Genomic DNA, 27,595 nt, shown 5'->3' with positions numbered 1-27,595 from the left:
ACTTCTGGGTCTATGTATGACTTTCTAGACTTTTCCCAACATAGACACACATTTTTACAGCTGCACTTGTGGCATATGGACATTTCTGGGCTAGCGGTTGAATCGGAGCTGCAGCTGCCAGTCTACACCACAGCCACAGCAAAGCAGGATCTGAGCCGCATCTTCGACCTATACCACAGCTTGAAGGAACACCAGATCCTGAACCCACTGATCGAGGCCAGGGATCGAACCCACATCTTCATGAACGCTATGTCATTTTCTTAACCCGCTGAGTTACAACAGGAACTCCTAAGCTAGGTTTTTGATAAGCTTTTGTTGGCTCATCATTAGATAATGATCATCAGAAATTCTAACCAAGGGTCTTTAGGAGAAATAAATAGCATTAAAAAAATAGCCTTTTTTGTTCCTCGTGGTTTTTTCCAATTTGTCTTCACTCAGGAGTATATCATAGATGCTTTCCACTGTCAATAGCTGTTCTTTGGTGCTAGAATTTTTGATAGCTGTATTGTGTTTCCACTGTATTGATATTCTGTCATATATAATATAGATATTGTATATTTAATATATATAGTATACATATGTGGATATACTACATGTTACTATGTATACTGTAATTATATACTATATATATGCTATATGCATATACCCTATATCTATTCTTCAATTATATATTATATGCAATTTATTTAGTGCTCCCTTATTGTCGAATAGTTTCAATTTTGCTCTTGCAAACATTGCTGCAGTATACCAGCATCTTAAAAGTCATGTTCATTATGAAAAACTAAAAAGCAAAGGCAATAGAGCATTAAGTTAATAAGGGCCAGCCGATAGCAGGGGAAGGCGTGACATTTAAAGAATTGCTTCAGATGCCCTCATTTCTTAAGGATCAATGACCAATTAGGAAAAACAAGGGCTACTGTAGATCTATCAGAATCTAGTAGAACACTGACATTCGTGAGTTTAACCGGGAGTTCTCCTCATCCAGTGAGGAACTGAAGGTGTTTTCGAAACATTAAAGAGCAGATAGTATTAATTCTTCCATCATACCTGTAAGGTAGGTGAGTTTTCACATCAGGCATCCTTTTTTCTTTTCAGCTTTAGTTCAGATAGTGAGACTTTGTTGAATAATTTACATTCAAAAAAGTGGAAACTTTCACTAGAGACCAGTGAGTTTCCACAATCCCTATGCAGAATAAAAACAGGTAAAAGTAAATAAAGGCTGCTAAAAAGTACATAAGATGGCATTTTAATCACCCTTCTGTTAGAAGGTCTTTATTTATGTAAGAGGAAGCTTTCTGAAGGGAGGAGAGCGTGCTTCCTTTGATTCCGTAATGCTCCCAGACAGCTGTCCATGCCACTTAACCATTGCATCTGGGACAAGGACCTACACCACAGCTCATGGTGATGCCAGATCTCTAACCCACTGAGTGAGACCAAGGTTCAACCCACATCCTCATGGACATTAGTTGGGTTTGTTAGCAGTGGGCCGCAACGGGAACCCCTTGAAGTTCTTGACCAGGCCTGGGTCAGGCATGACAAGTAGATGAACTTGATTTCTCCTAGGGGTAAATTACCTAGGAATGTGGTGAGGCCTCTTTGGCTGAAGCACTAACATTTAGGCCTAGGAGGAGTTCCCATTGTGGCTCAGCAGGTTAAGAACCCAACATAGTGTCTGGAAGGATGTGGGTTGGATCCCTGGCCTCATTCAGTGGGTTAAGGATCTGGCATTACTGCAGGCTGTGATGTAGGCCCCAGATGTGGCTCAGATCTGCCTTGCTGTGGCTGTGGGTGCTGCTATAAAAAAAAAAAAAAAAAAAAAAGAGAGAGAAAAGCAAAAAAGCATTTAGACCTGGGGAAGTATTTGGTCCTTGAATTAGAAATTATTCACTGGGAGACTCTGGCTCAAAGTACTACTTTATTGTAGTGTTACTGTGATAAACCTGTGGCTTGAAAGCAGAATAGCTTCTTAGTGGGGAAGACTTATTTAATCAGTGTGACTAAAATCCAAGGTGTTTTTGTTGTGGAGGAAACGATCCACTTCTTATCTGAAGGATATTGTTCAGAGCTTAAAACTGGATGAGTTAGGTCGAAATAAACCAAGTAATCTTCACTCGACCCTCCTTATATATATTTACCTTGGTAGATAAAAATTTGACCATTCACAAGAAGTTAATTATTGCAATTACCAAGTAGACATCATTGTTAACTTTCACCTTTATCAGACCTGAGTTATATATTATATGAGGACACTTGTGTAATAGACACTGTTGTCCTACTAGTGTGTTTGCTTGCTGTTTGTAAGCTAAGGAAATGTTTGATTTAGTTATTACTCTACCAGTTAAATGTATGTAATCATGAGATATGTTATATTTGGGAAACACCGGAGAGATTGGCTGGAGTTAATAGACTGGTTAAGGACTTTCCTGGTCTAGCTTTTGGTGAGAAGCTAATTTTTATTAGCTTTTTTTTCCAAAGAGATTTTTAAAAATTGAGGTAAAGTTCTCATAACAAAAAATTAACCATTAACTTTTTTTTTTTTTGGTCTTTTTAGGGCCGCATCCACGGCATTTGGAGGTTCCCAAGCTAGGGGTCGAATCGGAGCTGTAGCCACTGGCCTATGCCACGGCCACAGCAACGTGGGATCTGAGCTGTATCTGAGACCTACACCACAGCTCATGGCAACACCAGATCCTTAACCCACTGAGCGAGGCTAGGAATTGAACTTGCATCCTCATGGATACATGGATACTAGTTGGGTTCGTCAACTGCTGAGCCATGAGGGGAATGCCCACCATTAACTATGTTAAAGTGAACACTTCAGTGGGATCTTGTATGTTCACAGTGTTGTGCAACCTTCACTTTTGTCTAGTTTCAACACATTTTTCTCACCCTAAAAGGAAACACCATACCAAGTAAGCATTCACTCTTTATCCCTCTTTCCCTGGCTCCTGGAAACCACTAATCTTTCTTTGCTGTGGATTTACCTATTCTGGATGTTTCATGTAAATGCAGTCATATAGTGTGTGAAATTTTTTTTCTTCTCTCTCTTTTAAAAAATTTTTTTTGATAGAAATATAGTCAGTTTACAATGTGCTAGTTTCAGGTGTACAGAAAGTGATTCAATTATACATATAGGTTCTTTTTTACATTCTCTTCCATTATAGGTTATTATAAGATATTGAGAATAGCTCCCTGTGCTATACAGTAGGTCTTTGTGGATTATCTATTTTATATACAGTTGTGTGTATATTTCAATCCAAAACTCCTAATTTATCCCCACCCCCACAAGAGTTTGACCTTCGTATCAGGCTTCTTTCACTTTGCAAAGTGTTTGTACTTCATTCCTTTTCATGGCTGAGTAATGTTCCATTGTATGGATATACCACATTTTGTTTATCCATTCATCAGTTGATAGACATTTGAGTTGTTTCTACCTTTTGTCTATTGTGAATAGTGCTGCTATTAATGTACAAATTTCTGTTCCAGAGCCAGTTTTCACTTTAGGTATATATATTTGAGTATATACCTAGGAGTGGAATTAACGGGTCACATGGTAAATCTGGGTTTTATCTTTTTGAGGAACCATAAGCAGTTTTCCTCAGTGTTTGCACCATTTTGCTTTCCCACCAGCAATGTATGAGGTCTCCGCTTTTTTGACATCCTCACAAACACTTGTTATTTTCCATTTTCTTTTTTAAACTATGGCCAAAGTTGTTTATCATTTTGGATATTGGTCCCTTATTAGATATATGATTTGCAAATATTTTCTCTCATTCTTTGGTTTGTCTTTTCACTCTCTGATATTGCCCTTTAATGTACAAAAAAAGGTTTTTTGTTTTGTTTTTTGTATTTTTTTTTTTTAGGGCCACACGTATGGCATATGGAGTTTCCCAGAATAGGGGTCAAATAGGAGCTGTAGCCCACTGCCTACACCACAGCCACAGCAATGCAGGATCCAAGGCATGTCTGCAACCTCCACCACAGCTCACGGCAACGCTGGATCCTTAACCCACTGAGCAAGGGCAGGGATTGAACCCGAATCCTCATGGATACTAGTGGGGTTTGCTAACTGCTGAGCCACGACGGGAACTCCAAAAAAGTTTCAGTTTTGATGAGGTCCAACTTACCTTTTTTTTTTTTTTTTTTTTTTTTTTCTTTTGTTGAATATACTTTTGGTGTACTTTTGGTAGCTTCTTAATTTTCCTCTCTATACCAGCATATGGAGGTTCTAGTACTCCTTGTCTATTGCTAACATTTGTTGAGAATTTACAGTGCGTTAAATTCCATGCTAAGTACATTGTATTCATTGGCGCTGTTTAATTCTCAAGCAATCCAGCATGGTGGGTACTATTACTAATATTGTTTTTGGGTCTTTACAATAGCTCTGTGGGACAGATGATGTCTTCACCTCACAGAGAAAGAATCTGAGATGATAGAGGTTAACTAGCTTTTGTGATAGATGTCCGAATTGCATGTGAACCTAGGCTTGAACCTTGATGGTCTGAGTTTAGCACCCTGGTTCTTAACCACTTCACATACTTCCTTTGTATTAAAATGGCAACAGCCTAAAGGCTTTCTGCTGTGGTTTCTCACTAGGCCTGTGATCCAGAAATGGTAGGCCCTTTCTTCCCACTCAAAATTCCAGGACCCCCCCCCCCCTCCTGTGTTACCCTCACATTTTGGGTATTCTCAAAGGAAGCCACAAGGCAGTTTGAATCCACTAAATCACACTGAGGCATAAGGATTGATAGCCTTTTAATTCTTATACAAGGGTTTGCATTTTTAAAGAGGTTGTGGTATTAGCCGAAATGAATCATTATCTGGAAAGGTTTTCAGTTAACCAAGTAAAGTGAAAAAATCAAGGCAGAAGGTATTTTCAGGTTTTGGTGCCACCAGAATGTATTACACGGCCTTGCCTGGAAGTCGGCCCACGGGATGAGCTGCTTTAAATGGATCCTGCTTTTATGCAGTTTCTTCCTTTTCTCTATTCGGAACCTGTAGGTGCTTTGAATGTTGTTTTGTTCTGTTTTGGTTTTGTTAGTTTTTTAAGTGACAAATGATCCCTGTCTGTAATATTTGGTTGAGTTAAGAGAAGAGGCGGACAAGATAAGAGGGAGGGCTGTTCAATAGGGAACCCAAGAGGACTTCCTGGGAGAGCTAGCACATACGACACTGGGACAGCATGTGTGTAAATGGGACTTTTTCCTTCCATAGTAATATACTTCCCATGAGGTTGTGGGAAATGCCCACCCTATCAGGGTCGATGCATAATTGATTTTTTTCCTGTAAATTATTTTTTATTAAAATAAGATAGGGGAATATGTTGGAATTGTCTTTTCTAATTTGCATCACTTTTACACTTCTCTTTAATCAAAATGCAGGAAGTTGCCACGGTTTTATTAACTTGCAGGCTGCATGCCTTCTCTTCTTTGTTCTTTGTTAAATATGAGCTGGCATGTGTTTGACTGCCTTAGCATTTGCTCTCTGGGACTTCAGTGGTTTCTAAATTCAGCCCAGCTAAGCCAGTTCCCTGTTTGCCTGAATCAATTGAGACTGCTATTTTTAGCAACAAAAGGGAATTGAAATAGCAATTTTCTTTCCATGTAATAGATCCCCAAGAGGAATACTGATGCAAGCTCTATCATTTTCCATTCTCCCCACCCCCAAAAGCACTCAGAGGAAAGGCAGCTGTCATGGTTTGCGGCAGTATTAATCTTTAATCAATCGAGTGTTTTCTGCATTCAAGTGTTCAGGGCCAAAAAAAAAAGGGGGGGGGGTCACAAGAAGGTACCTGCCTGGAATAACTAAGCTCTTATGCATAGGCTCTGCAGTCAGAATTTGGTGGGTAGTGGCAGGGAATAGACAGAGGAGCTAAAAATAGCATGTTTGCTTCTAGTGTTCCTCTAGTCTATTTTTGATGTTTGCTTTTGATAAGGTTGATTGGATTCTTACTAAATATATCTGTTCCTAGCAAGTTGAGGACAAAAAGAGTAGAATATTTTTAACCTACACAAACCAAAGCATTTTTGTCGACTGTATAAAATCTGGAAGCCGAGCCCTGGTCAGTTGCCAGTATTTTATATAATCTGTACCAAGCTAGACACTTCTGGATGCCAAATTGGGATATTCTTTATGGTTGTCAGTTTCCATCTTCTCAAAGGCTTGCAAATGTGGTTTCTGGTGTTATATTTATATATGAAAACATGAGCCTTTTTAAAGCTCCCCTCCCCTCCCCTCCCTCCCTTCTCTTCTTCCTCTACTTCCATTCTGGTCCTGGCTGTCTTAAACACTCTCCCAGCCTGTAGGGTTGTAGGTAATACCCAAGGCCATTGGGTTATGAGCGGCCGTCCCTGTGGCTTTTTCCTGTGTACTGAAAACTCCTTTAACTTTGCCACTCGCTTATTCCATAGCAAAATGGAATCTGAGAAGGGTACGTGTTAACTGAAGAAGCCCATCTCCATGACAAGAACCCCAAGCTGTCACTACTTTGGTCATTTGGCACACTTGGTAAACCAAAAGGATTCACCTCCCCTTCCCCTAATTCTGCTGTGGATTCATTCCCTTCCCATCCAGCCTGACACCTGAGCAGGGAAGTAGTTTTCGCTAGCATTGAAAGTCGTCTCTTTTTAGGGACAGTCTCCGAATCGTGGGAAAACGTGTATCTACAAATGAGTCATAAACAAAGTTAAACTTCTCTCTGTAAGATTTCTTTAATTTCTTTTTTTACGTATTGAACTGCACCCGCGGCATGTGGAAATTCCCTGGCCAGGGACTGAACCCGCGCCAGAGTTGCAACCTGAACCGCAGCAGGGGCAACGCCGAATCCTTAACCTGCTGCCCCCCAAGGAAAGTTCCTCTTACTTTTTACTTTAGATCACTGATTCTTGATGTCAAGAGGGGCTGAAAAGTATGTGGGGTTGTGTACAGTGGGTGATGAGGTATTATTTCTAAAAAAAAGTGTGGCGAAAACCATGGGGAGTGTCCCAAGAGGCTAGTTTTCCATTCCTAATCTCTTTTCATTCCTTGACTCCTGTATTCAGCCCACAAAACCTCATTCACCATCTACTTTTTGCCGGGCACCAGGCGAGCACTTAGAGGGTGGTGACCCAGACGCTTCTGGAAACCTACAAGATGAATGTCACGTGGGAGAAGTACAACAGAGTGCCATGGGGCCAGGCAGCTACGAGAGCCTGTTAGGCTAGGGGTCAAGGAAGGGTTAAGGGAGAGGAGATGTCAAGTGAAGACCTCAAGGTTGAGGGACAGACACAGGTGGAAGTGAAACTGGGAGTAGAGGGAACAGCATTGGTGAAAAGAGAGCATGTTACCTTGTAGGAACTGTAAAAAGGTCAGCATGACCTGGGCAGTGGGTGGTAGGAGGAAAGTGATGGACTGTAAGGTCCGCTCAGGAAAGACCTTGTAAAGAATAAGGGCAGGGGGAAACCAAGGACAGATTTTTGGGCAGGTACCTGATGGCAGATTTGCCCGTGGGCGTGATCACTTGGGCTGCAGTGTGGAGGGTGAATTGGAGAAGAATAAGAAAGGGAAGAGGTGAGGTGTTAGAAGAAGACTGTCGCAGTAGTTCTTGGGGGAGATGAATGCTGGTCGCCCTGGGTGGTGGCGGTGGGGAGACATGGATGGATGTGTGTTCCAGGTTTAATGTAATTGGCCATAGGAAAATATCGTCACTTCTCGGCAGAAGAATGAGATCATAAAAACGGCGTTTGAGAAAGATAGGTCTCAGCTGTGTATTGCATGAATCGAGCGAGAAAGAGCTGAAAGGGTCATTGCACAAGTCCTTGTGTGTTGGGATGATGGCTTACACTGTGGTGAGAGCTGTGGGGAGAATTAACTGGATGAAATCAATGAAGCACCTTGAGCCAACATTCCTATAATGACGTGAATATTCTTGATTGAAGATAATCAATAGACAATCACTAATAAGATTAGAAACAGAGTTTTATTTGAACCAAACTGAGGACTATAACCCAGAAAACAGCCTCTCAGATAACTCTTGAGAAACTGCTCTGGAGAGCATGGTTTTCGGCAAGGTTAATTTTTTTTTTTTTTTTTTTTTTTTTGCCACAACCATGACATGGGAAAGTTCCTGGAACAGGGATCAGACTGGAGACACAGCAGTGACAATCCCAGGTCCTTAACCACTAGGCCACGAGGGAACTCCTCAGCACAGTTTTATAACTTGTCAGAAGAGAGAACATTAAACAGGTCAGAGATACATTTTGTCAAAGTTTCCAAAAAAACAGACTAGCACATCCACAGGGAGTCAGTACGGCCTTGGCACCTGCGAAGGAGCCTTATCTTCAAAGGAGAGCTAGCCCTGGTGTCCCAGGAAGGGAGGCATTTCATCTTTATTTTTAACATGGACATTTTTGCTTCTGGTCAATGCGCCCTTTTCTTTAATAATTAAAGCAGATGTACAGCGTATGCTTGATAGGCCACAAACGGGCTGTTTTAGTTAATGTAGAATTCGAGTTAACTCATATAAAAGCCAGAATGGCTCCCTCATACCTCAGTATGTGAAAGTTTGTTTTAACAGTGCTAAATATTTTGTTTTAATAATTTTATTTCACTGACCACTTCCTCCTGCTTTTCTGGGTCTATACCCGTGACTTTAACAGTGCAGTTGTTTATTTTTCACTCAGTTTAAAGAAGACTAGAGAGACTTTGTGTATGTTTGATTCTCTGTAGTAAGCAGTAAAGAAAAGAAATGATTGGTTGATAAAAATCAGCATAGACATTCCATCGAGTTGTTGGAAACGTTGATTTCCATGAGTCTGTTCCTTCATTTTAGCCCATGGCTTCTACCGTCAAGGTTACTTCATGGTTTCAAGACTGCTGGAGCTACAGCCATTGCTTTTGAATTGACTAGATCCATCTAGGGCAAAAGGGGCCTCCTTCTGCTGAGTCATCCTTTAAGCAGCGTTTCTTAAAGCCTCTCACAACGCTGCCCGCATCTTATTGCCAGGTTTTAGTCACATGGCCACACCTAGCTGCAGGGAAGTTGTATTTCAGGCTGCAGTTGCTACTAAGAAGGAAGGGGAAGAATGAGGACTGAGGAAGGCAGTTAGCAGGCTCTGGCCCATATGTGGATTTAACATAGGAAGGACGGGTCCCCAGGGTTGTTTTTGCACATTGCATCTTTCCGTGTGGCTGTGAGTGCCTGATTTTTTTCATTTTAAGAAACCACGAAAAACAAGCAGGACTTCTAATTTGGATAGTTTGGAAGCTGGTCTTTTGGGTGCAAGCTGGTAGGTATATGAGGGTGATGGTACCTAGATACTGTTTCCCAAAAGACCAACCAAGAGGTGATCTTAGGTCCTGCACTGATGAATAAATTTTCTATATACATAGTTTACATTAATATTCTATTTATATTAATTGAAACTGGTGGTCTTTTACAGTAATCAGAGAAATAAAGAGTAATCTAGTAATTAACTTTCCTTTTAAATATTATTTCTGAAAAATCGGTTTTAAGGAAGTATTAAGTGACTTTAGGGAAACACTGATTTAAGCAAAGCTACACTGATTTTTGGGGAAACTGGCATAGATGAAGAGTCTGCTAGATCAGTTTACACCACCTCTCTGTTCTTAGTAGGAAAGGATTTGGTGTTTTTTTTTTTTTGGAAAGGCAATACATGCACATGGTTAAAAAATACCACCAGGAGTTCCCATCATAGCGCAGTGGTTAACGAATCCGAACAGGAACCAAGAGATTGTGGGTTCAATCCCTGGCCTCGCCCAGGGGGTTGAGGATCTGGTGTTGCCGTGAGCTGTGGTGTAGGTCGCAGACATGGCTTGGATCCGAAGTTGCTGTGGCTGTGGTGTAGGCCGGCGGCTACAGCTCCGATTCAACCCCTAACCTGGGAACCTCCATATGCCACAGGAACGGCCCTAGAAAGGCAAAAAGACCAAAAAAAAAAAAAAAAAATACCACCAGTAAGAAGAATAAAAAATAGTAACCTCTTTCCTGTGTGTCCCCAGTGTCTCAGAAGCAGCTGCCAAAAGACTTTTGATTAAAGAGGATATGCTTGGGGTTCCTCTTGTGCCACAGTGGAAATGAATCTGACTAGGAACCATGAGGTTGTGGATTTGATCCCTGGCCTCACTCAGTGGGTTAAGGATCCGGCGTTGCCCTGAGCTGTGGTGTAGGTTGCAGATTTGGCTTGGATCTGGTGTTGCTGTGGCTGTGGCGAAGGCCAGTGGCTACAGCTCCGATTAGACCCCTAGCCTGGGAACCTCCATGTGCCATAGGTGCGGCCCTAAAACGACGAAAAAAAAAAAAAAGCAAAAAAATAAGAGGATATGCTTTAATTAGTCTTCCTAAAGACTAAAGTTAATGTTGAAGGGTTGACTACGTGGACAACAGAGTATCATCTTAATAGCCAGAATCACACAAATAAATAAAACTTATTTGACTTGATAAATTAAGTACAAAAAAATTATTGAACTTGATTGAGGGATTTTTTTTTTTCTGTCCAACTACAAGTTGCTGTATCTGCTACTACTGTTGGAAGATATGTAGCTTTAAAGCAAAGAAAATATCTTCATTTATTTTTATTATTATTATTTTTTTGTCTTTCTGGGGCCGCACCTGCGGCATATGGAGATTCCCAGGCTAGGGGTCTAATCGGAGCTGTAGCTGCCAGCCTACGCCACAGCCACAGCAATGGCAGATCCGAGCCACATCTGCGACCTACACCACAGCTCATGGCAACGCCAGATCCTTGACCCACTGAGCAAGGCCAGGGATCGAACCGCAACCTCATGGTTCCTAGTTGGATCCGTTTCCGCTGCGCCACAACGGGAACTCCAAAAGCAAAGAATGTATCTTTAAAAGCAAGGCAGAACAATCCTTGACCCCATCCTCCCTGTCTTGAGGTTTTTTGGGGGAGGTGCATCAAGTAAAACGTTTATTCTTGACTACGTTTGACAGATGGCCATGTTTGGACATTACTACAAACACATTACCTACCATTTAACTTAGAGAACTCAAGAATTTGTCATTTCCTTCTATGGGGAAATGATACTCCATCCCCCATCGCCTAGCCATTGTAGATGACTCTGATTATTATAGAACTGCAGTGGTGCCTACAGAGATGACGAAGAGAGGCTCTGGGTTTCCAATTTTATTCTTTATTCCTTTGTGCCCATAAAAATAATTTTTGTACTTTTCTATTTTCTCAGAAAAAAATGTACTCGTGAAGCAGGATCTAACTTATGTGTAACCCTGCAGTGCTGGATTCGGTGTTGAGAATTATTAAAATATGGAGGAATGAATTTGTATCTATCTAAAAAGATCAGAGGCTAAATTTTTAATATTTATACAATTTAGAGTCATTGTTTCTGCTTCATATTTAAAGTCCTAACCACGAAATGGGCAATTTATGGAACACCTAATATCCACAGTGGATCTTATACATCATTGTATTCTGTAGTCGTGCACATAATAGTTTCTAAAAACTGTTAGTTTGATTTAAATTTGATAGTTAGTAATGGGAAATGATAGAGAAAAAAATGTTCTTGCTAGGAGCATAAAGCTCAATCCTTTTGAGAAACGGGCTTAGTATCTTATTCTCAACTAAAGGTAGTCCACTTTAATATATGTTTAAGAGGGACCTTAGGGAACTTGCAGTTTTAAAATGGACAAGTAAGAGTGTTTCTGGCTTTAGTCTCTTGGAAGTCCTGTCAAATAATTAGGAGAATAAGAAACAGAAAGCATCATCTGATGAAGCTTGGGAACTTCTGAAACCCCTCATTCCCAGTCACAGCACATGAAGTTGGAAGAGTGGTAACTGACCTCACAGAGCAGACACCAAGGTGGTCCCAGATGGTCCACAATGGGAAGCAAGCAGGTTTGCCTTGGGCCCCAGAAAAGCACAGGCGTTTGAAGTACCTCAGAAGATACGGATAGGGAAGGGCTCTGAGCCAGATGTGCTTGAGATCCTGAAAAACTGGGCACAGACGGGGCCCGATGTGAAATACTTGACTGAGAACAGGGATTAAGTGGAAAGTCTATGAACTAATTGCGGCCCAACTACCCAGCAGTGGGAAGACTGGAAATTGGAAACTGCTGAAGAGACGGGAAGGTTCCCAGAAACAATACAGATACTGACTTTTGTGGATTTCCTACCCAATGAGCTGGTTTGCGCTTTGATTATCCTATGGTGAGGGTCGCAGTATCGCTGTCCCACCCATGCGCACTAATCGCCAAGTTATTGCCTCCAAGATGAGACCGATCAAGACAACCAAAAGGAACTTAGAGGAGACAGAATAAAAGAATACAATAAAGTATAATTAAGTCTAATTAATGGGCTCAGAGATAAGAGAAGATAATGGATTTATAGGAAGAACAAGATGCTGCTTTAAAAAGAGTAAGAACAATCAGAATAGAGAAGAGCTCTTTACAATTAAAAAAATTGACAACCTAAGTTTCAGAAGTCAAGAGAATGTTTGGAAGATGAAAGTTGAAGAAATTTCCAGGAAAGTAAACAAGAAGAAAAATAAGATTAATAGAGAAATTGTTATGTCCGAAGTCTGATTAATAAGAAATTTTAGGGAAAAATGTGGGGAATTAATTATCAAAGAAATAATACATTAAGAAAATTGCCAGGGAGTTCTGTTGTGGTGCAGTGGAAAAACGAATCCAACTAGGAACCATGATGTTTTGGGTTCAATCCCTGGCCTTGCTCAGTGGGTTAAGGATCCAGCGTTGTCATGAGCTGTGGTGTAGGTCGCAGACGAGGCTCCGATCCCGTGTTGCTCTGGCTGTGGTGTAGGCTGGCAGATGTAGCTCTGATTGGACCCCTAGCCTGGGAACCTCCATATGTCGCAGGTGTGGCTCTAAAAAGCAAAAAAAAAAAAAAAACCCAAAAACCAAAAAACAAAAAAGAAGAAAATTGCCAGGATTGAAGATCATGAATTTTAAGGTCCTTCAGTGCCTGGCACCAATGAATGGAAAAACATCCCTTGCAAGGTCTATTATCATGACAGAGTACTAAAAATTAAGTCGAAATCCTAAAAGCCTCAGTGACCAAAAAGCAAGTCATTTGCACATTGTCTGAAATCAGAATGATGAAACTTTTTAAAGCAATACTGGTGCTAGAAAGCAATGGAGAGTTGTTTTTACTTTTTTGTTAAAAGTGGTCTCCTGTGCCTAGTGTCAACTGGAAAAAAAGGCACGACGTTAAAAGTTGAGAATTATGTTTTATTCAGTGGTCATACTGAGCACCTAAGCCTGGGAGACAGCCTCTCAGATAGCTCGGAGGGACAAGGGAGGAGCCAGGATATATAGGTGTTTTTGCCACAAAAATCAAGTAATCACATGATTACTGTTAATTAAAGAAAACCAGATAACTCAAGTTAATGAATTTATGATATATGGGAAGTTGCAAGAGTGGGCTTACCAAAATACTTTGAAATGTACCCTACCTGGCCAGCATCCTCTTTTTCTCCATCCTGAATCCCCTCGGGGTGCACAGTCAGGGGTGGCTGTAGCGCATTGCTTGATGTACACAACATCCTTTGTCCACACTAGCTAAACTCTTACATGTGAGGTTAGACTATAGACTTTGTTTTTAAAGATATACACAATTTTAAAAAATTTGTGTCTTACCACACGAAGAGATGTGATATCTAAATTTAATATGATATACTGGAGGGCATCCTAGAACAGGATATTCAGTAGCAAGACAGTCTGAAAAAAAATAGTAACTTTAGTTCATCATCATGTATCATTATTGCTTCATTAATTGCTTCAAAGTTACCATACTCATGTTAGGATGTTAGTAATAGAAACTGACTTGGTGTATAGGGAACATGCTATATTAGCTTCACTTTTTTTAAAAAATGAGTCTCAAACTTTTAAAATTTAAAAGATTTTTTTTTCTTTTGTCTTTTTAGGGCTGCACCTGTGGCATATGGAGGTTCCCAGGCTAGGGGTCCAATCAGAACTACAGCTGCCGGTCTACACCAGCGCCACAGCAACTCGGGCTCCAAGCCATGTCTGCCACCTACACCATCCCTCATGGCAATGCCAGATCCTTCTTAGCCCACTGAGCAAGGCCAGGGATCGAACCCATGTCCTCATGGTTAGCAATTGGGCTCGCCAACCCCTCAGCCATGACAGGAACTCCTAAAATTGAAAAGATTTCTTAAAAAAGGTACACAAAATGTGTCTTCACACATCCTATCTTGGAAGCTACTGGTGGATGCACCCTGTGATGAGGGAATAGAACATGGTCTGGAGAACAAGAGCTTCAGCGTTGAGAGTCCCAGGGAATTCCCAAGATTTTGTCTAGAAGAATAGCTGTGCCACAGAATCTCCACTCCAGATTGGAGTAGGATAAAAGCCGGCGTGCTCTGTGACAGTGATTGCTGAGGGGGAAAAAAACAACAAAGAAAGGGAACAAACTGATGGGGTTGATTGTGCGGAAAGTTGTTTTGCGAGGCTATTGGAGAGTGGGGGAAAATTTTAAACGAAAACTACACAAGTGTAAGAAAAAGGCAATTTTAACTGCAGGAAAAGAAAAATGTTGATTAGGAAAGGAAATGTAATTCTATACTCTTTGGTTCAGTAGTGGGTAATGTATTTTTCTAGCCACAGCGATTGTTGTATATTAAAGAATTTGACTGGCTTTTGTCCCTGGTTCCCGGGAGAGAACATCTGTCCTTTGAATTTAGAGATTGATTGGAGTGTCTTTTTTATTCATGGTGGGCCCTGATAATTTATATTAGCATCACTCAAGGCGGGTGGGACCCCATGGAGCTTCAAGTTGGGACTGGTCCTGCCAGAAACACCAATGAAGACTGGAGGTGTGTGATAACCAGCTCATCCTTTCATCCTCTGGGGAGGGAGATGAAGGGGGGAGATTGGGTTCAGTCATGTGGCCAGTGATTCAGTCAACCACACCAGGGTTGTAAGGAAACCCTGTAAAAAGTCTAGACCCTGGAGCTCCAAGTAGCTTCTTCCTGTGGGTGAACACATCCCTGTGCTGGGGGGAGGGGTGACACACCCTGATTCAGAGAGGGTGTGGCAGCTCTGCCTTTTGGACCCTCCTAGACCTCACCTTGATTGGCTATTCATTGGGTTGGCCCTGATTTGCAGCCTTTATTACAAAGCTGTAATCATGAATTTAAGTTCTCTGGAGTTATCTAAGTTATCCTGAGTCATTCTAGTTAATTATTTATTATACCTGAGGTGGTATGGGAACCTGGAACTTGGTAGCCAATTAGTCATAAGTGTGGGTGGCCTGGGGACCCCCGAACTTGCAGCTGGTGCCTGCGTGGTGGGCAGTTTTGCTGGGGACTGTCTTTAACCTGGGGGATCTACTGTCACTCTGGGTGGTTAATACAGAATTGAGTTGCAGTATTACAGTGTTGTGAACATTGACTGTTGACACACTCATGTGCTATAACATCATTGGAAGATTGGGGAAAGGAAGAGGGGAGTGAAAGTTCTCATCAACCCGAATGAGTCAAGTAATATAAAAATTGATTAATCAGGAAATCACAGTGTAACATGGGATTTAGAAAATGGACATCCAGATAAAGAAAAATAGTTAAAAGCAATGAAAATGGTTGCTTTCTGGGGTTAGACTAGGAAGGTGCGGAAAAATGGGGTAAAGTACTCCGGGGGTTGTTTTCGATGTTTGGTTTTGGTTTTGGGTTTTGGCCATGCCCAGGGCATGCAGAAGCGTCTGGGACCCGAACCACAGCAGTGACACAATGCCAGATCCTTACCCTGCTGACCCACAAGGGAACTCCAGTGTTGCTGTTTTTTGGTCTAAAGCTTTTATAACTATTTTCTTTTTCAAACTAAATTATGTATTACTTAGATATAAGTACAATCTCTTTAAAAAGAAAGGAGCTTGACTACAGGCTCTTCCATCAGAAAACGGACTCAGACAGTGAGATGTGTGTACATGGGGTATTTGGGAGATGCTCTCAGGAATGACACTTGGGAGGAAGCAAAGGAAGCAGAGGAGGGCAGAGGGACAAGTTGAACTGTGATGCAGGAGTCACAGCTAATCCCATGGGCAGCTCTGAACCTGGGACGGCCCTTCAGAGATGCTTAAGTGAGGTAAGGGAGCTAGATCTTTGTGTGGATCAGTCACACAAGGCAGCTCCCTTTGGCTGCGGGCAGCTCCTGGGAGGGTGTCACTTGTGAGCTGACCGCAGCCAACACTCCTGACAGTTGCGTGAAGGACTCTGTCCTGGAAAGGAGGATATGGTTGGTGCTGTAACAGTGCTCACTGCAAACTAAAATCTGGGGAATCTGGAAGAGGAAGATTTGATATCCATTAGGCAAATTTTATAATCTTTAGTCTTGGTATATTCTGGGCTTTTCAGGACTTTTATTTTTTTGGCCTTGCTTGAGGCATATGGAAGTTCCCAGGACAGGGATCAAACCTGTGCCACATTGGTAACGTGAGCCACAGCAGTTACGATACTGGATCCTTAACCTGCTGAACCACCAGGGAACTCCCAGGACTATTTTTAAAGTTTAGAGCAGTCTGGGGTTGACATTTTTTTTTTTTGTCTTTGATCTTTTTAGGGCTGCACCCTTGGCATGTGGAGGTTCCCAGGCTAGGGGTCTAATTGGAGCTGTTGCTGCTGGCCTACGCCAGAGCCACAGCAACACCAGATCCACCAGATCTGAGCTGCGTCTGCAACCTACACCACAGATCATGACAATGCCCGATCCTTTAACCCACTGAGTGAGGCCAAGGATTGAACCCACAACCTCATGGTTCCTGGTCGGATTCATTGACCACTGAGCCACGAAGGAAACTCCCTGGGGTTGACAATTTTAAATACACACATATGTACGTACACACACCACAGCTATCTACTTTTTTTTTTTTTTTTTTTTTTTTTTTGCTTTTTAGGGCCGCACCCATGGCATATGAAAGTTCTCAGGCTAAGGGTTGAATGGAAGCTCCAGCTGCCAGCCTCTGCCACAGCTATAGCAACTTGGCATCCAAGTTGCATCTGAGACCTACACCACTGCTCACAGCAATGTCGGATCCTTAACTCACTGAGCGAGGCCAGGGATCGAACCGAGTCTTCATGGGTCCTAGTCGGATTTGTTAACCACTGAGCCACGTCAGGGATGCCCATTTATATATATGTATTTTGAAATATACATATTCCAAGCAAAAATTCTAGATGCATTATTTGGAGTGATTTTATTGTAGTTTAGTTATTGAGCGTTTTCTTATTGAGGGATTTTTAAGCACCCACTCTGAGAAGTCTGACATTGCCGCTAATGCAATGCTACAATCACATACAGGATTTGCGTTACTCCAGTTGGAGAGAATAAACAGACCAATCTAGGTTCCAAGGCTCTGTGAAAAGACAGACGAGCAGCAGATAGGTTGGAGAATTATGGTCTATACTTGTAAAGATCTGAGAAATCAGGTTCTCAGGGAAGCAGTCTCAGCCTTGGGTGTTTTGTAGTTTGTAAGGCCAACTACAAAACACCCAAGGCCTCATCCATGCATTCAGCAGGTGTCTACTGAGCATCTGCCTGGTGTATGGCACACAGCAAGGAGCCTGGACTCTGGTAGAAGAGCTCAGATGTATGCACATAAGGAAATGCAGTTCAGAGTAGAAGGTGGTTAAGTGCTGTAAGCTAAGTGCATGTAAAGAGCTAGGGGAGCTTAGGCGGGAGAAAGGTTTCCTTTGTTTGAAGTGATCTAAACGGTGGAGTTGGTTGGTGGAGTTTGAACAAGACCTTGAAAGGAGAGTGAAGGAGGTGAGGTTCTGGGGATTTTGGAGCGAGCAGAAAAGTTTAACACAGGAGAAGGAAACGAGAATTAGAAACAGAAAATATTTATCCTTCATGTATGAAACATTAGTGCATCGGTAACAGGAATACAGTATAAAATTTGAGTCTCCATACTTCCAAAATACTCAGGAGATGAAAAGTTACAGAAATGTGCAACTGAGTTGACCCTGAGGCTGGAGGAACTTTCCTAGGATACTTAATTTCCTGTAGATGGCTTCTGCTACAAATGTTCAAATCCATAATGTTTCTTGTAAACAAAACCACAATCATAAAAACAGGTGGGTTATTTTTGGGAGATGCCAGAGAACCAATTTATTTTGAAAATTGGTAAATAAAGGAGAAAAAAACCCAAACATTTATCTTGTGTTCCTGTGCAAACTCTGTATCATTGTAAATAAACAACGGATGAGGAGTCATTTCTCTATGGAAATATTCCATAGGTGAAATGATGCTGGGATTCAAATCAAACATCACCATTTTGCATCCATGTTGCTGCAAATGGCTTTATGGCTGAGTAGTATTCTATTGTATGTATGTACCACATCTTCTTAATCTGTTCATCTGAGTCTTATTTCTATTTTGTAAATAAGCTCAATGTATAATTTTTAAAAATTCCACATAAAAGCGATATCATATATTTGTCTTTGACTTACTTCACTTGGTATGATAATCTCTAGGTCTGTCTGTATTGCTGCAAATGGCATTATTTCATTCCTTTCTATGTTTGATTAATATTCCGTTGTGTAGATTGTCTTGTATATCATTGTCTTGTAGATTAATATTTTGGCATGTTTACCAGCTATGGATAAATAAAGCTAACATGGACATGCTTTTGGTAGACATGGTGTTTTTTACTTCTTGGGAATTATTAAGTCATAGATAGGTACACGTTTATTACTGGACATACTGCAAAATAATTTCCCCAAAATGATTGTCAGTTTACAGTACTTTCCAGCAATGTATGAGTTTCAGTCGCTCTGTGTCCTTGTCAACACTTGGTTTTGCAGCCTTTAATTTTAGCCATTGGGATATTCATTCCTAAATTTGAACCTCTGGCAATTGCTTCAGATTTTATATCAAAGTATAGTTGATCCTTGAACAACTCAGGGACTGGGACACTGACCTTCCAAGTAGTTGAAAATCGAAGTATGATTTTACACTTGGTTCTTTGTGTCTGAGGTCCACATCCACTGATTTAACCAACCTCAGATTGTGTGGTACCGTCGCATATTTTTATTGGAAAAAATCCTTATATAAATGGATCCGTGCATTTCAAACTTGTGTCGTTCAAGGGTCACCTGTTTTACACGGGTCCTCTTATGTCTAATAGGTGAGTCCTAACTATGATCAGTTCTACATTGTAATTCCTAAACTAAACTGTGACTTTTTCCTTTTCTCAGTTGTCACAGGTGGTACTGATGGAATTGGAAAATCATATGCAGAAGAGGTAGGTAATTTTCAAGTCGTTTCTTTTTGGTATAAAAATAAAGGAACATATATAGAATGATCTCTTACACTTGTTTTGATTTTCAAAATTCAAAACGCAAATACAGTGTTATACAATATAATAGATGCACTTTGTTTCTCTCTTGCTGGAACTACTATGTTTGCTTAAACACAATTTTAAAACAAATTTTTGTGCCAAGTACGTGTAAAACTTTTTATCCTGGTAAGTTGGAATTGTCAAAAATTTAGTGTAATTTTATTTTAGATTGTGTAACCGCGGACAGTCCTCAGTTTTTAAAGTTAATCGTTTTGAATTATTTTCTGAAAGGTAGATAGATTATTAAAGAGTGGTTACACTCTCCAGATAAGTCCACGGCCTCATTTTCACAAGGAGCATGATTGACAGACTCTGACAGACAGAGGCAAAGGATTCTAGTTCTCTGTCATGTAATTGAAAGATAGGAAACCATAGTAGTTTGATGATTATTTTACAAAGCAGGAGCCTTGGCAGAGCTGTTAAGGCGAGCTTCCCTGCCTTCCAGCTCCACAGAGGTACCTGTAGCCTCTGAGCTAGCTCGGTTGTGTTGAAGATCCTGGCACAGATCCGCTGAATCTCTCCTTTGTTCTTTCAAAAGAGTGTTTTTTTTTTTTTTTTTTTTTTAAGAAAATCCTTTATTTCCCCATCTTTTCATTTTGAATATTAAAAACTGCAGAAAAGTTGCAAGAAGAATTCAGTGACTATCCATATATCTTTCACCTGAATTTACCAGTTGTTAACATTTTACCATGTTAAACTTTATCATTATAATTACTCTTTGGCTGTACCATTTAGGAGTTATGGATATTGTAACAATTCACTCCTATATATTGCAGCACGAATCCTCTAAGGATTAGAACATTCACCCTTATAACCGCAGTACAGTAGTCACACATAGGAAGTTTAACTTCACACAAAACTATTATACAATATACAGCCCCTGTGGAAATTTCCCAGCTGTCCCCATTGTAGATTTGTTAGTTAGGACATGTCTGGTCATTTCCTTATGATTAGATTCAAGTTTAACATTTTTTAGTAGGAATGTTATACAGGGGATCCTGTTTCCTTCTGAGTTAATATCTTATAAGGAGCCACAAAAAGTCCATTTGTTGCTTCATTGATTATGTTGAGATAAATCACTTATTAAGATGCTGTCTCCTACAAGTTTCTGTTTAAAAGGTACCTTCCCCCCTTTGTAATTAATAAGGAATCTGTGGGATGATACTTTGAGACTGCATGAATATCTTGTTCCCCAATAATTTTCCACTCAACATCTGTTGCTCATTTTTGCCTAAATTAGTTATGACTGGGTGGTTTAAAATGGTGATTTTCTAATGATATCTTTCCTTCTACATTTATATTAGTTGCTATTTTTCTATAAATAGAAGCTTTTCCTTTTTCTTCCTCCCCCATTCATTTTTTAAAAAGATAATAAGGGAGTTCCTGTCCTGGCTCAGTGGTTAACGAATCCGACTAGGAACCATGAGGTTGCAGGTTCGATTCCCTGGCCTTGCTCAGTGGGTTAAGGATCTGTCATTGCCGTGAGCTGTGGTGGAGGTTGCAGATGTGGCTTCGATCCTGTGTTGCTGTGGCTGTGGCGAAGGCTGGCGGCTATAGCTCCAATTAGACCCCTAGCCTGGGAACCTCCATATGCTGTGGGTGCGGCCCTAGAAAATAAAAAATAAAAAAATAATCAGTATATTTTCATGAGTTCTTTAGTGGGTTTTTTGTTGTTGTTTTTTTAGCAATTTAGCAAATTATTACCAACCTTAATTATGTTTTTATAAAAAAATTCTTCCTTCTCATTTGCAGTAGCACTCTTTATTTAATAAAGGTTGACTTTAGGATTTAAGACTGGAAAATTAGTTTACTAAATCACTTATAGTTCATAGCACCTAATTTATTTCCATTTACATACCGTCTGGAATGGTTCACTGAAAAGTTTTGTATATATCAGTGGTTCTTTTTCCTCTCTATCTATTTTTAGGGGTTTCTGGGGTAGAAACCCCATTCATGTAAATCTTATTCATTCTCGATAATGCTTATAGAGGGGAAGCACGGAGAGGTATTCCTCAGGAAATCGCTATGAATTCATCCAGTTAACTTTCTTAGTTTGCCTTTCTTGTCATAAAGTATGATGTATAAACATTTAGTTTATTTTGTTTTTTGTCTGTTTAGGGCCTCACCCATGGCATATGGAGGTTCCCAGGCTAGGGGTCTAATTGGAGCTACAGCTGCCGGCCTGCACCAGAGCCATAGCAATGCCAGATCTGAGCCACATCTGCGACCTACACCACAGCTCACGGCCACACTGGATACTCAACCCACTGAGCGAGGCCCAGGATCAAACCTGCGTCCTCATGGAGAGTAGTCAGATTCGTTTCCACTGAGCCACGATAGGAACTCCAAACATTTTTAAATCAATTCTGTTTTTAGGAATTTCTAACATTTTATCATTTTAACGGGCACTCCCTTATTTATTTTAAAAATTTATTCTATTTTTTATTTTGGGCCTCATCTGTGGCCTATGGAAATTCCTGGGCCAGGGATCAAATCTGAGTCACAGCTTCGACCTACCTAGGCCATAGCTGTGGCAACATGGGATCCTTAACCCATGGCACCACTGAAGGAAGTCCTAAAGTTTTAATTTTAATTTTAAAATTAATGATAGATGATACTGACAATGAAAAAAACTATGTATGTAGACAGGTACAAAATAAAAGTAAGTCTTCCTTCTTCTAAAACCCTTTGACTTTTATATACTAGCTTCATTTAGAAAGATAACCCTTTGGTGAATATTTTTGTAAAGTCTTAATTTTGGCTTGCCCGTTCATTACACTTGGGTTTATCTGTCTTTTAACTTGGATTGTCATATGGTCAGGTTTTCTTAAAATGGGACTGTGTCTAATTTACGTTGTCAAGTGAAACGTGCGGGTGTGATGCAGCTGTTTGGTGTCTCTTTTATTGTTTTAGTTAGCAAAGCGTGGCATGAAGATTGTCCTTATCAGCAGATCCCAGGACAAACTGGACCAGGTTTCCAGTGAAATAAGTAAGTTCTTATTATCCCTGTCCATTACTTTTATGACCGCAAAAGGAATACAGCTCATCTAAATTTAATGTTTCCAAGCAGATATCTAGTACTGATACATTTATTTATAGTTCAGAAAGCTGCTTTTTCCTGCCAGTAATGGGATGTTTCAAAGATGGATCATCAGTTTTTTCAAATTAATACAGGACTATTGTCATTTCCTTAAAATGTCTTTTACTGACTCATTTTGCTTCTTTTGTCAGGAATCTAATTCCTGATTGTTTTATCACGTGCTCTTTAAACGTGCTCTTTAAACATCTGAACTCCTTTTCTGTTGCTTCTTTTAAATACTTTCATTTTTTCTCTTTGACTTCTTGTCTTTGAATATCTATCATATATGATTGAGGAAAAAATGCAAAACGGAGCATGTATATGTGGGACAGGGAAACTATTTTGAACTGTCTTCTTAGACTGCTGTGCTGGAGATGTGAATTCTCATATGGCCAAAACTCTTTCAAGTGATATCCAGTTAACCAACCAGGTGGATAAACCAGTGCTGTCCATTTCCTTGGTAAAATGTGCTGACTGATATTCCCAGTATGCTGACCATTTGTGGCCGAAAGGCTTGTGTACTTTTATTCCTATAAGTCAAACGGTTTACTTATTACCGGTCAGCTTTGTTAATTTCCAAATGTACTTATTCTGGGTGCATTCGTTATTAAATAATCTGTAAATTGATGCAATATTATTGTAAAAAGGGGAGTACAAATACTAAGTTGAGCACTTTGAACAAAATGAGAAAAGGGAGTTCTTTTAGAAATTGGCTGTCAACTTAGGGGTAAACAAGAGAAAAAGCAAAATGTTGGGAAAAACTGTGAAAGGTAAGAAGAAGTTTGTTTTGGTTGCTTCGTATGTGTTGAAGTTTTTGTTGCTTATTGTAAGAACTGAGACTGCACTAATAATGTATTAACGGGGCGGTTCATGTAAGAAGGACTGGAATTCCAGGCTACAGATCTAAACTCAGATGAAGCTTTGGCCCTACACAGAGGTGGGTGGATGAATTACCCTTATTCATGGTTTAAATGAAAATAAAATGGTTACAATGTGTAGGTAACATTTTCTAGGATTCCTTGCTTTAACTGACTGCTCTGAGCAGCCAGCTAACAAACTGCCCTAATTCTTTCAGAGGAAAGAGGGTATCAACGGTATTCTTCTCTTATTTTTTTCCCCAGCGTAATTGAGATGTAATTGACATATAAGTTTAAGGTACACAACATGCTTTACGATTAACGTTACCCCTGACTCCTCACATTTATACAGTGTGTTATTATCTGTTTATTCCCTCACAGGTATTGTCCTCTTTGATCCTCCAAACATCCTTGTGAGGTGTATATTTTTGTTATTATTTCTACCCATAGCTGGTGCTGCTGGACAGATCACACATTGATGTACTTCATCTTTAGGTGAAAAATAGATCTTCATAGATTCTTAATGTAAAATGGTAAATTTTTTTTCTAACCCTCTTGAGAGCACAAATCTTTACAAAGGGGAGACATACAATAAGCTTTTGGCATATAAGGATTTTAAGTTTCAAGATTTCAACCATGCAAATGCAACCCTGAGGTTCAAGACATATGATATCTTGCAGATTTGCTAAGGTGTGAATTTGAATTAAGCTGTGACACTAATGAGCCTGAAGTAGGTAGGTAATAGGTCAACTTAACCTACTGCCAGGATCTTAGTGCTGTTCCTCTCCGTTACTTGTAGTCATGTGCATAATAACTTACAGGTTAAAAATGTTGCGTGTGTGTGTGTGTGTAAAGCTGACTGTTAATGAAAACACTAGTTGCTAGGCATAGAGGTTCATAGGCAGAAAATAGAAGCTTTTGATTAAACAGAACATTGATTTTGAAATGCTGTGCTATGAATGAATCCACCATCTGATACAGAAACAAGAAAAGCTACCTCATGACACTCACAGCAAGTGCTCCAGCCTGTGCGAAAATTGCCCAATGAGTCAGAAGATATACTTTAATGATATTTGAGAATTTGGTTAACTTGTGATACAAGGTGACACATGACTGTGGGCAGAAATGTGATTCTGGAGAAAGACAGGATCCTGTTCAAACATTTTTCATGAAGGAACAGATGGTGAAGGCACTGAATTGACCTTTATTATGAGAAAAAAAACAAACAAACCTGTTTTTAGTTGTTGAAAATTTTGAGAAATGTTTTTCTGGGCATAATATAAATTTAATGGAAGAGGATATCAGCAGACTAGGTCATCCATTCTAAGCTGAAAAAATAAATATGCAAAGGAGATTTATAAGTTTGTACAAGTTTTCAACTCAGATGTAAATCATCTTTGGGAGGGTAATGTTTTCATGAACATATCTATTCGAGGAGAAGGAAGGACCAGAAGTGAATGTTGGTGAAGCTTCGGCCCTCTCTATGGAATGCCTGTGTACCAGGTACCTGCTAGGCAGTCCAGATACAGCAGTCCTTGCCCTCAGGGAATGGATATGCGGGTGGAGGAGACAGGAAACTAATAGGTTAAAAAAATAAATTAACCCCCCCCCCCCAAAAAAAAGACAAATAAGTTAAATAATTGCAGTTGGTAGTAAGTGCCAGGAAAGAAACAAATCAGAAGCCAGAGAGAAATCGGGGAGGTTCTTAACTCATAGCAACATGTTTAATTTTATAACTGGCAGAGTGCTCAAGGGCCAGACTAATGATCTTGCCCATGTGATGGACAAGCTGGCGCCTTGGTGAAGAGCTATGTGCAGGGTCTGCTTGGGGGTGTAGTGGTAGAGGGATTGTGCGTGCAAGTTGCAATGATAAAGGCACTCTAGCATTTCTATTTTCTTGGGCCTCTGGGTCCTTGACCCTACATTATGCTGTGGGAAGTAGTGGCTTCCCTGGTTTATTAACTGGGCCATCATGGCATCCAAGTTTAAGTCAGCCAACCAAGTTAACTCTTAGAGCCCCTTCTAGCTGTCTAAGCTAACTATTAAACCCTAAATCTCTACTAAGTGACTCATATGAAATACGGTGGTCCAATCTGCTGTTATATTTTGTTTCCCTTAGTCTAACACTCTTGGAATCTGTTCTCACACAGATTTTTCCAGGTTTCCTACCAGCACAAATTAGCAAAATTTTACAGTTATTCTTGTGTCTTAAGTTATTACTGCAGAGACCAGACCTTGTACCTGTACCCCAAAGAATGCCAGTACCTGACCCTGTTGTGAGGGGTGACAAGACATGGCCCAGCACAGTCTTGAGGAGAAGTGGAATTGCCTTGTAAGCAAATCGCCCTTATATTTATGGTGATGTTATTACCGGATTTTCAACCAGGGAAAGCTAATCTCTTCGGACACAGACAGCAGACTCTTTCTGTTTCCCCAGGCAAGGAGTAGCAAGGGGGGCAGAATCCAGGATTCTTAGCTTCGGCAGAGTCCACTCAGACATCCTTGTCCCTGGTCTCGGGGTCTCATTCTTCCTCCTTCGGTTTCACTTCATGTGTGACACATGGTGGGTGTGGGATTCAACATCCATTGTAATTCTGCAAGTGGCACAGTTAAATCTGATGTTAGCTAGGTGAGCTCTGTGGCTGGAAGACATAGAAGTTTTTATTGCGGTTGCCATAGATGCTCTCTGGATCCTGATCATAACCCTAATTGTGAAAGCTTAAAGACCCAAGCTTGTCATTTTCTTTTGGTAAGAGCTCCAGTGTGTTCAGAAGAAGCCACAAACTACAGTCTATTTATTGTGTGTTTGTTTTTCAGTGAAGTATAGCTGATGTCCAATATTATATGTTACAGATGTACAGTACAGTGATTCACAATTTTTAAAAGTTATCCTCCATTTATAGTTATTATAAAATATTGGCTGTATTCCCTGTGTTATACAATATATCCTTGTAGCTTTTTTTTTTGGTTTTTCTTTGTTTTCGTAGCTTCTTTTATATATGATAATTTGTATGTCTTTATTCCCTACCCCTGTCTCGCCCCTCCCCTCTTCCCTTTCCCCACTGGTAACCACTGGTTTGTTCTCTATATCTGTGAGTCTGCTTCTTTTTTGTTATCTTCACTACTTTGTTGTATTTTTTAGATTCCACATATAAGTGATAACATACAGTATTTGTCTTTCTCTGACTTATTTTACCTAGCGTAATAGCCTCCAAGTCCATGCATGTTGTTGCAAATGGCAGAATTTCAGGGTTTTTTTTTTTCATAGCCGAGCCGTGTTCCATTGTATATATATGCATATAATACATATATATTTCTTCTTTTTTGTCCACTCATCTGTTGATGGATACTTAGGTTGTTTCCATATCTTGGCAATTGTAAATAATGTTTCTATGAACATGGGGGTGCATGTATCTTTTCGAATTAGTATTTTTGTTTTACTGGATATACTCAGGAGTGGAATTGCTGTTTTTGGTCTTTTGAGAAATTCATACTGTTTTCCACAGTGGACCAATTTACATTCCCACCAACAGTGTAGGAGGGTTCCCTTTTCTCTACACCCTCACCAAGGTTTTTTGTGTTCTTTTTGATGATGATCTTTCTCTTAGGTGTGAGGTGCTATCTCATTGTGGTTTTGATTTGCATTTCCAGTCCTTGTATTCATCATTTCTTCCAAATTCAAATGCAGCCGTTTACTGGGTCCCTTAAGGCCCTTCAGTAGATTCTTTGCTATAATCAGCAACTACCATTAATTTGATTACTAATGCTACGGCATCAAATCAAACCAAGATAGAAAGATTTGAGGTCTCTATTTTGGGCTTTCACTCCCGATACCAGTTTCCCTATCAGCCAGAGTTCAGTCAGGAGACAGAGGTCAAGCAAGTTTGTTTAACGGGACCAATTTGTGTCTCCTAGTCCAGTCCTTAAAACTCACCCCAGTGGGTTAAACTCATCCCTCTTTCCTCCCTATCTCATTGAAAGGAGAAAAGGGGAAAGGAGGAGATTGAAAAGGAAACAAAGTGCCAACCCAAGAAAAATAGACTCCTCTAACCTTCTCTCTACTCTCATGGCCTAAACTTGGGGACTCTGGCCTTGAGAAGTAATTCCTTGTGATTGAGGGGGGTAGCCTCCTCATCAAAGTTCTTCAAAAAAAGGTTAAAAGGATACAACTTCGTAGAGAACTAAATGGTTTGCCAACCATGGATAAATGCTTTCTCAGGATTGATGGCTTTGATGAAATTTCGCTTCTTTGTAAGGATACCTGTCACCCATTGAATTAAGACAAGCTGAAAGTCATCACACATATAATA

At 40.2% G+C, this 27,595-nt stretch overlaps 1 protein-coding gene across 6 annotated transcripts in view; it reads left to right on the top strand.

Annotated features, from left to right (window-relative positions):
• HSD17B12 (hydroxysteroid 17-beta dehydrogenase 12) overlaps window positions 1–27,595 on the top strand; it is a 149,721-nt gene that overhangs the window by 32,106 nt on the left and 90,020 nt on the right. For all 6 annotated transcript variants that reach the window (XR_014837032.1, XR_014837031.1, XR_014837029.1 and 3 more), the window contains exons 2-3: window positions 19,207–19,253; window positions 22,263–22,338. Coding sequence is in view for 2 of the 6 variants with exons in the window: in XM_021083164.2 (XP_020938823.1) it covers window positions 19,207–19,253; window positions 22,263–22,338 (123 nt within the window). In the remaining 4 variants the exon portion in view is untranslated. The remainder of the gene's footprint in view (window positions 1–19,206; window positions 19,254–22,262; window positions 22,339–27,595) is intronic.

The sequence above is a fragment of the Sus scrofa genome, chromosome 2 (genome assembly GCF_054392235.1).
Source record: "Sus scrofa isolate SSC_HxYL_T2T_F1_AM1 chromosome 2, Sscrofa_HxYL_maternal_Yorkshire_Landrace_v2.0, whole genome shotgun sequence".
Taxonomy (NCBI): Eukaryota; Metazoa; Chordata; class Mammalia; order Artiodactyla; family Suidae; genus Sus; species Sus scrofa.
This window is presented reverse-complemented; position numbering and strand designations above follow the sequence as displayed.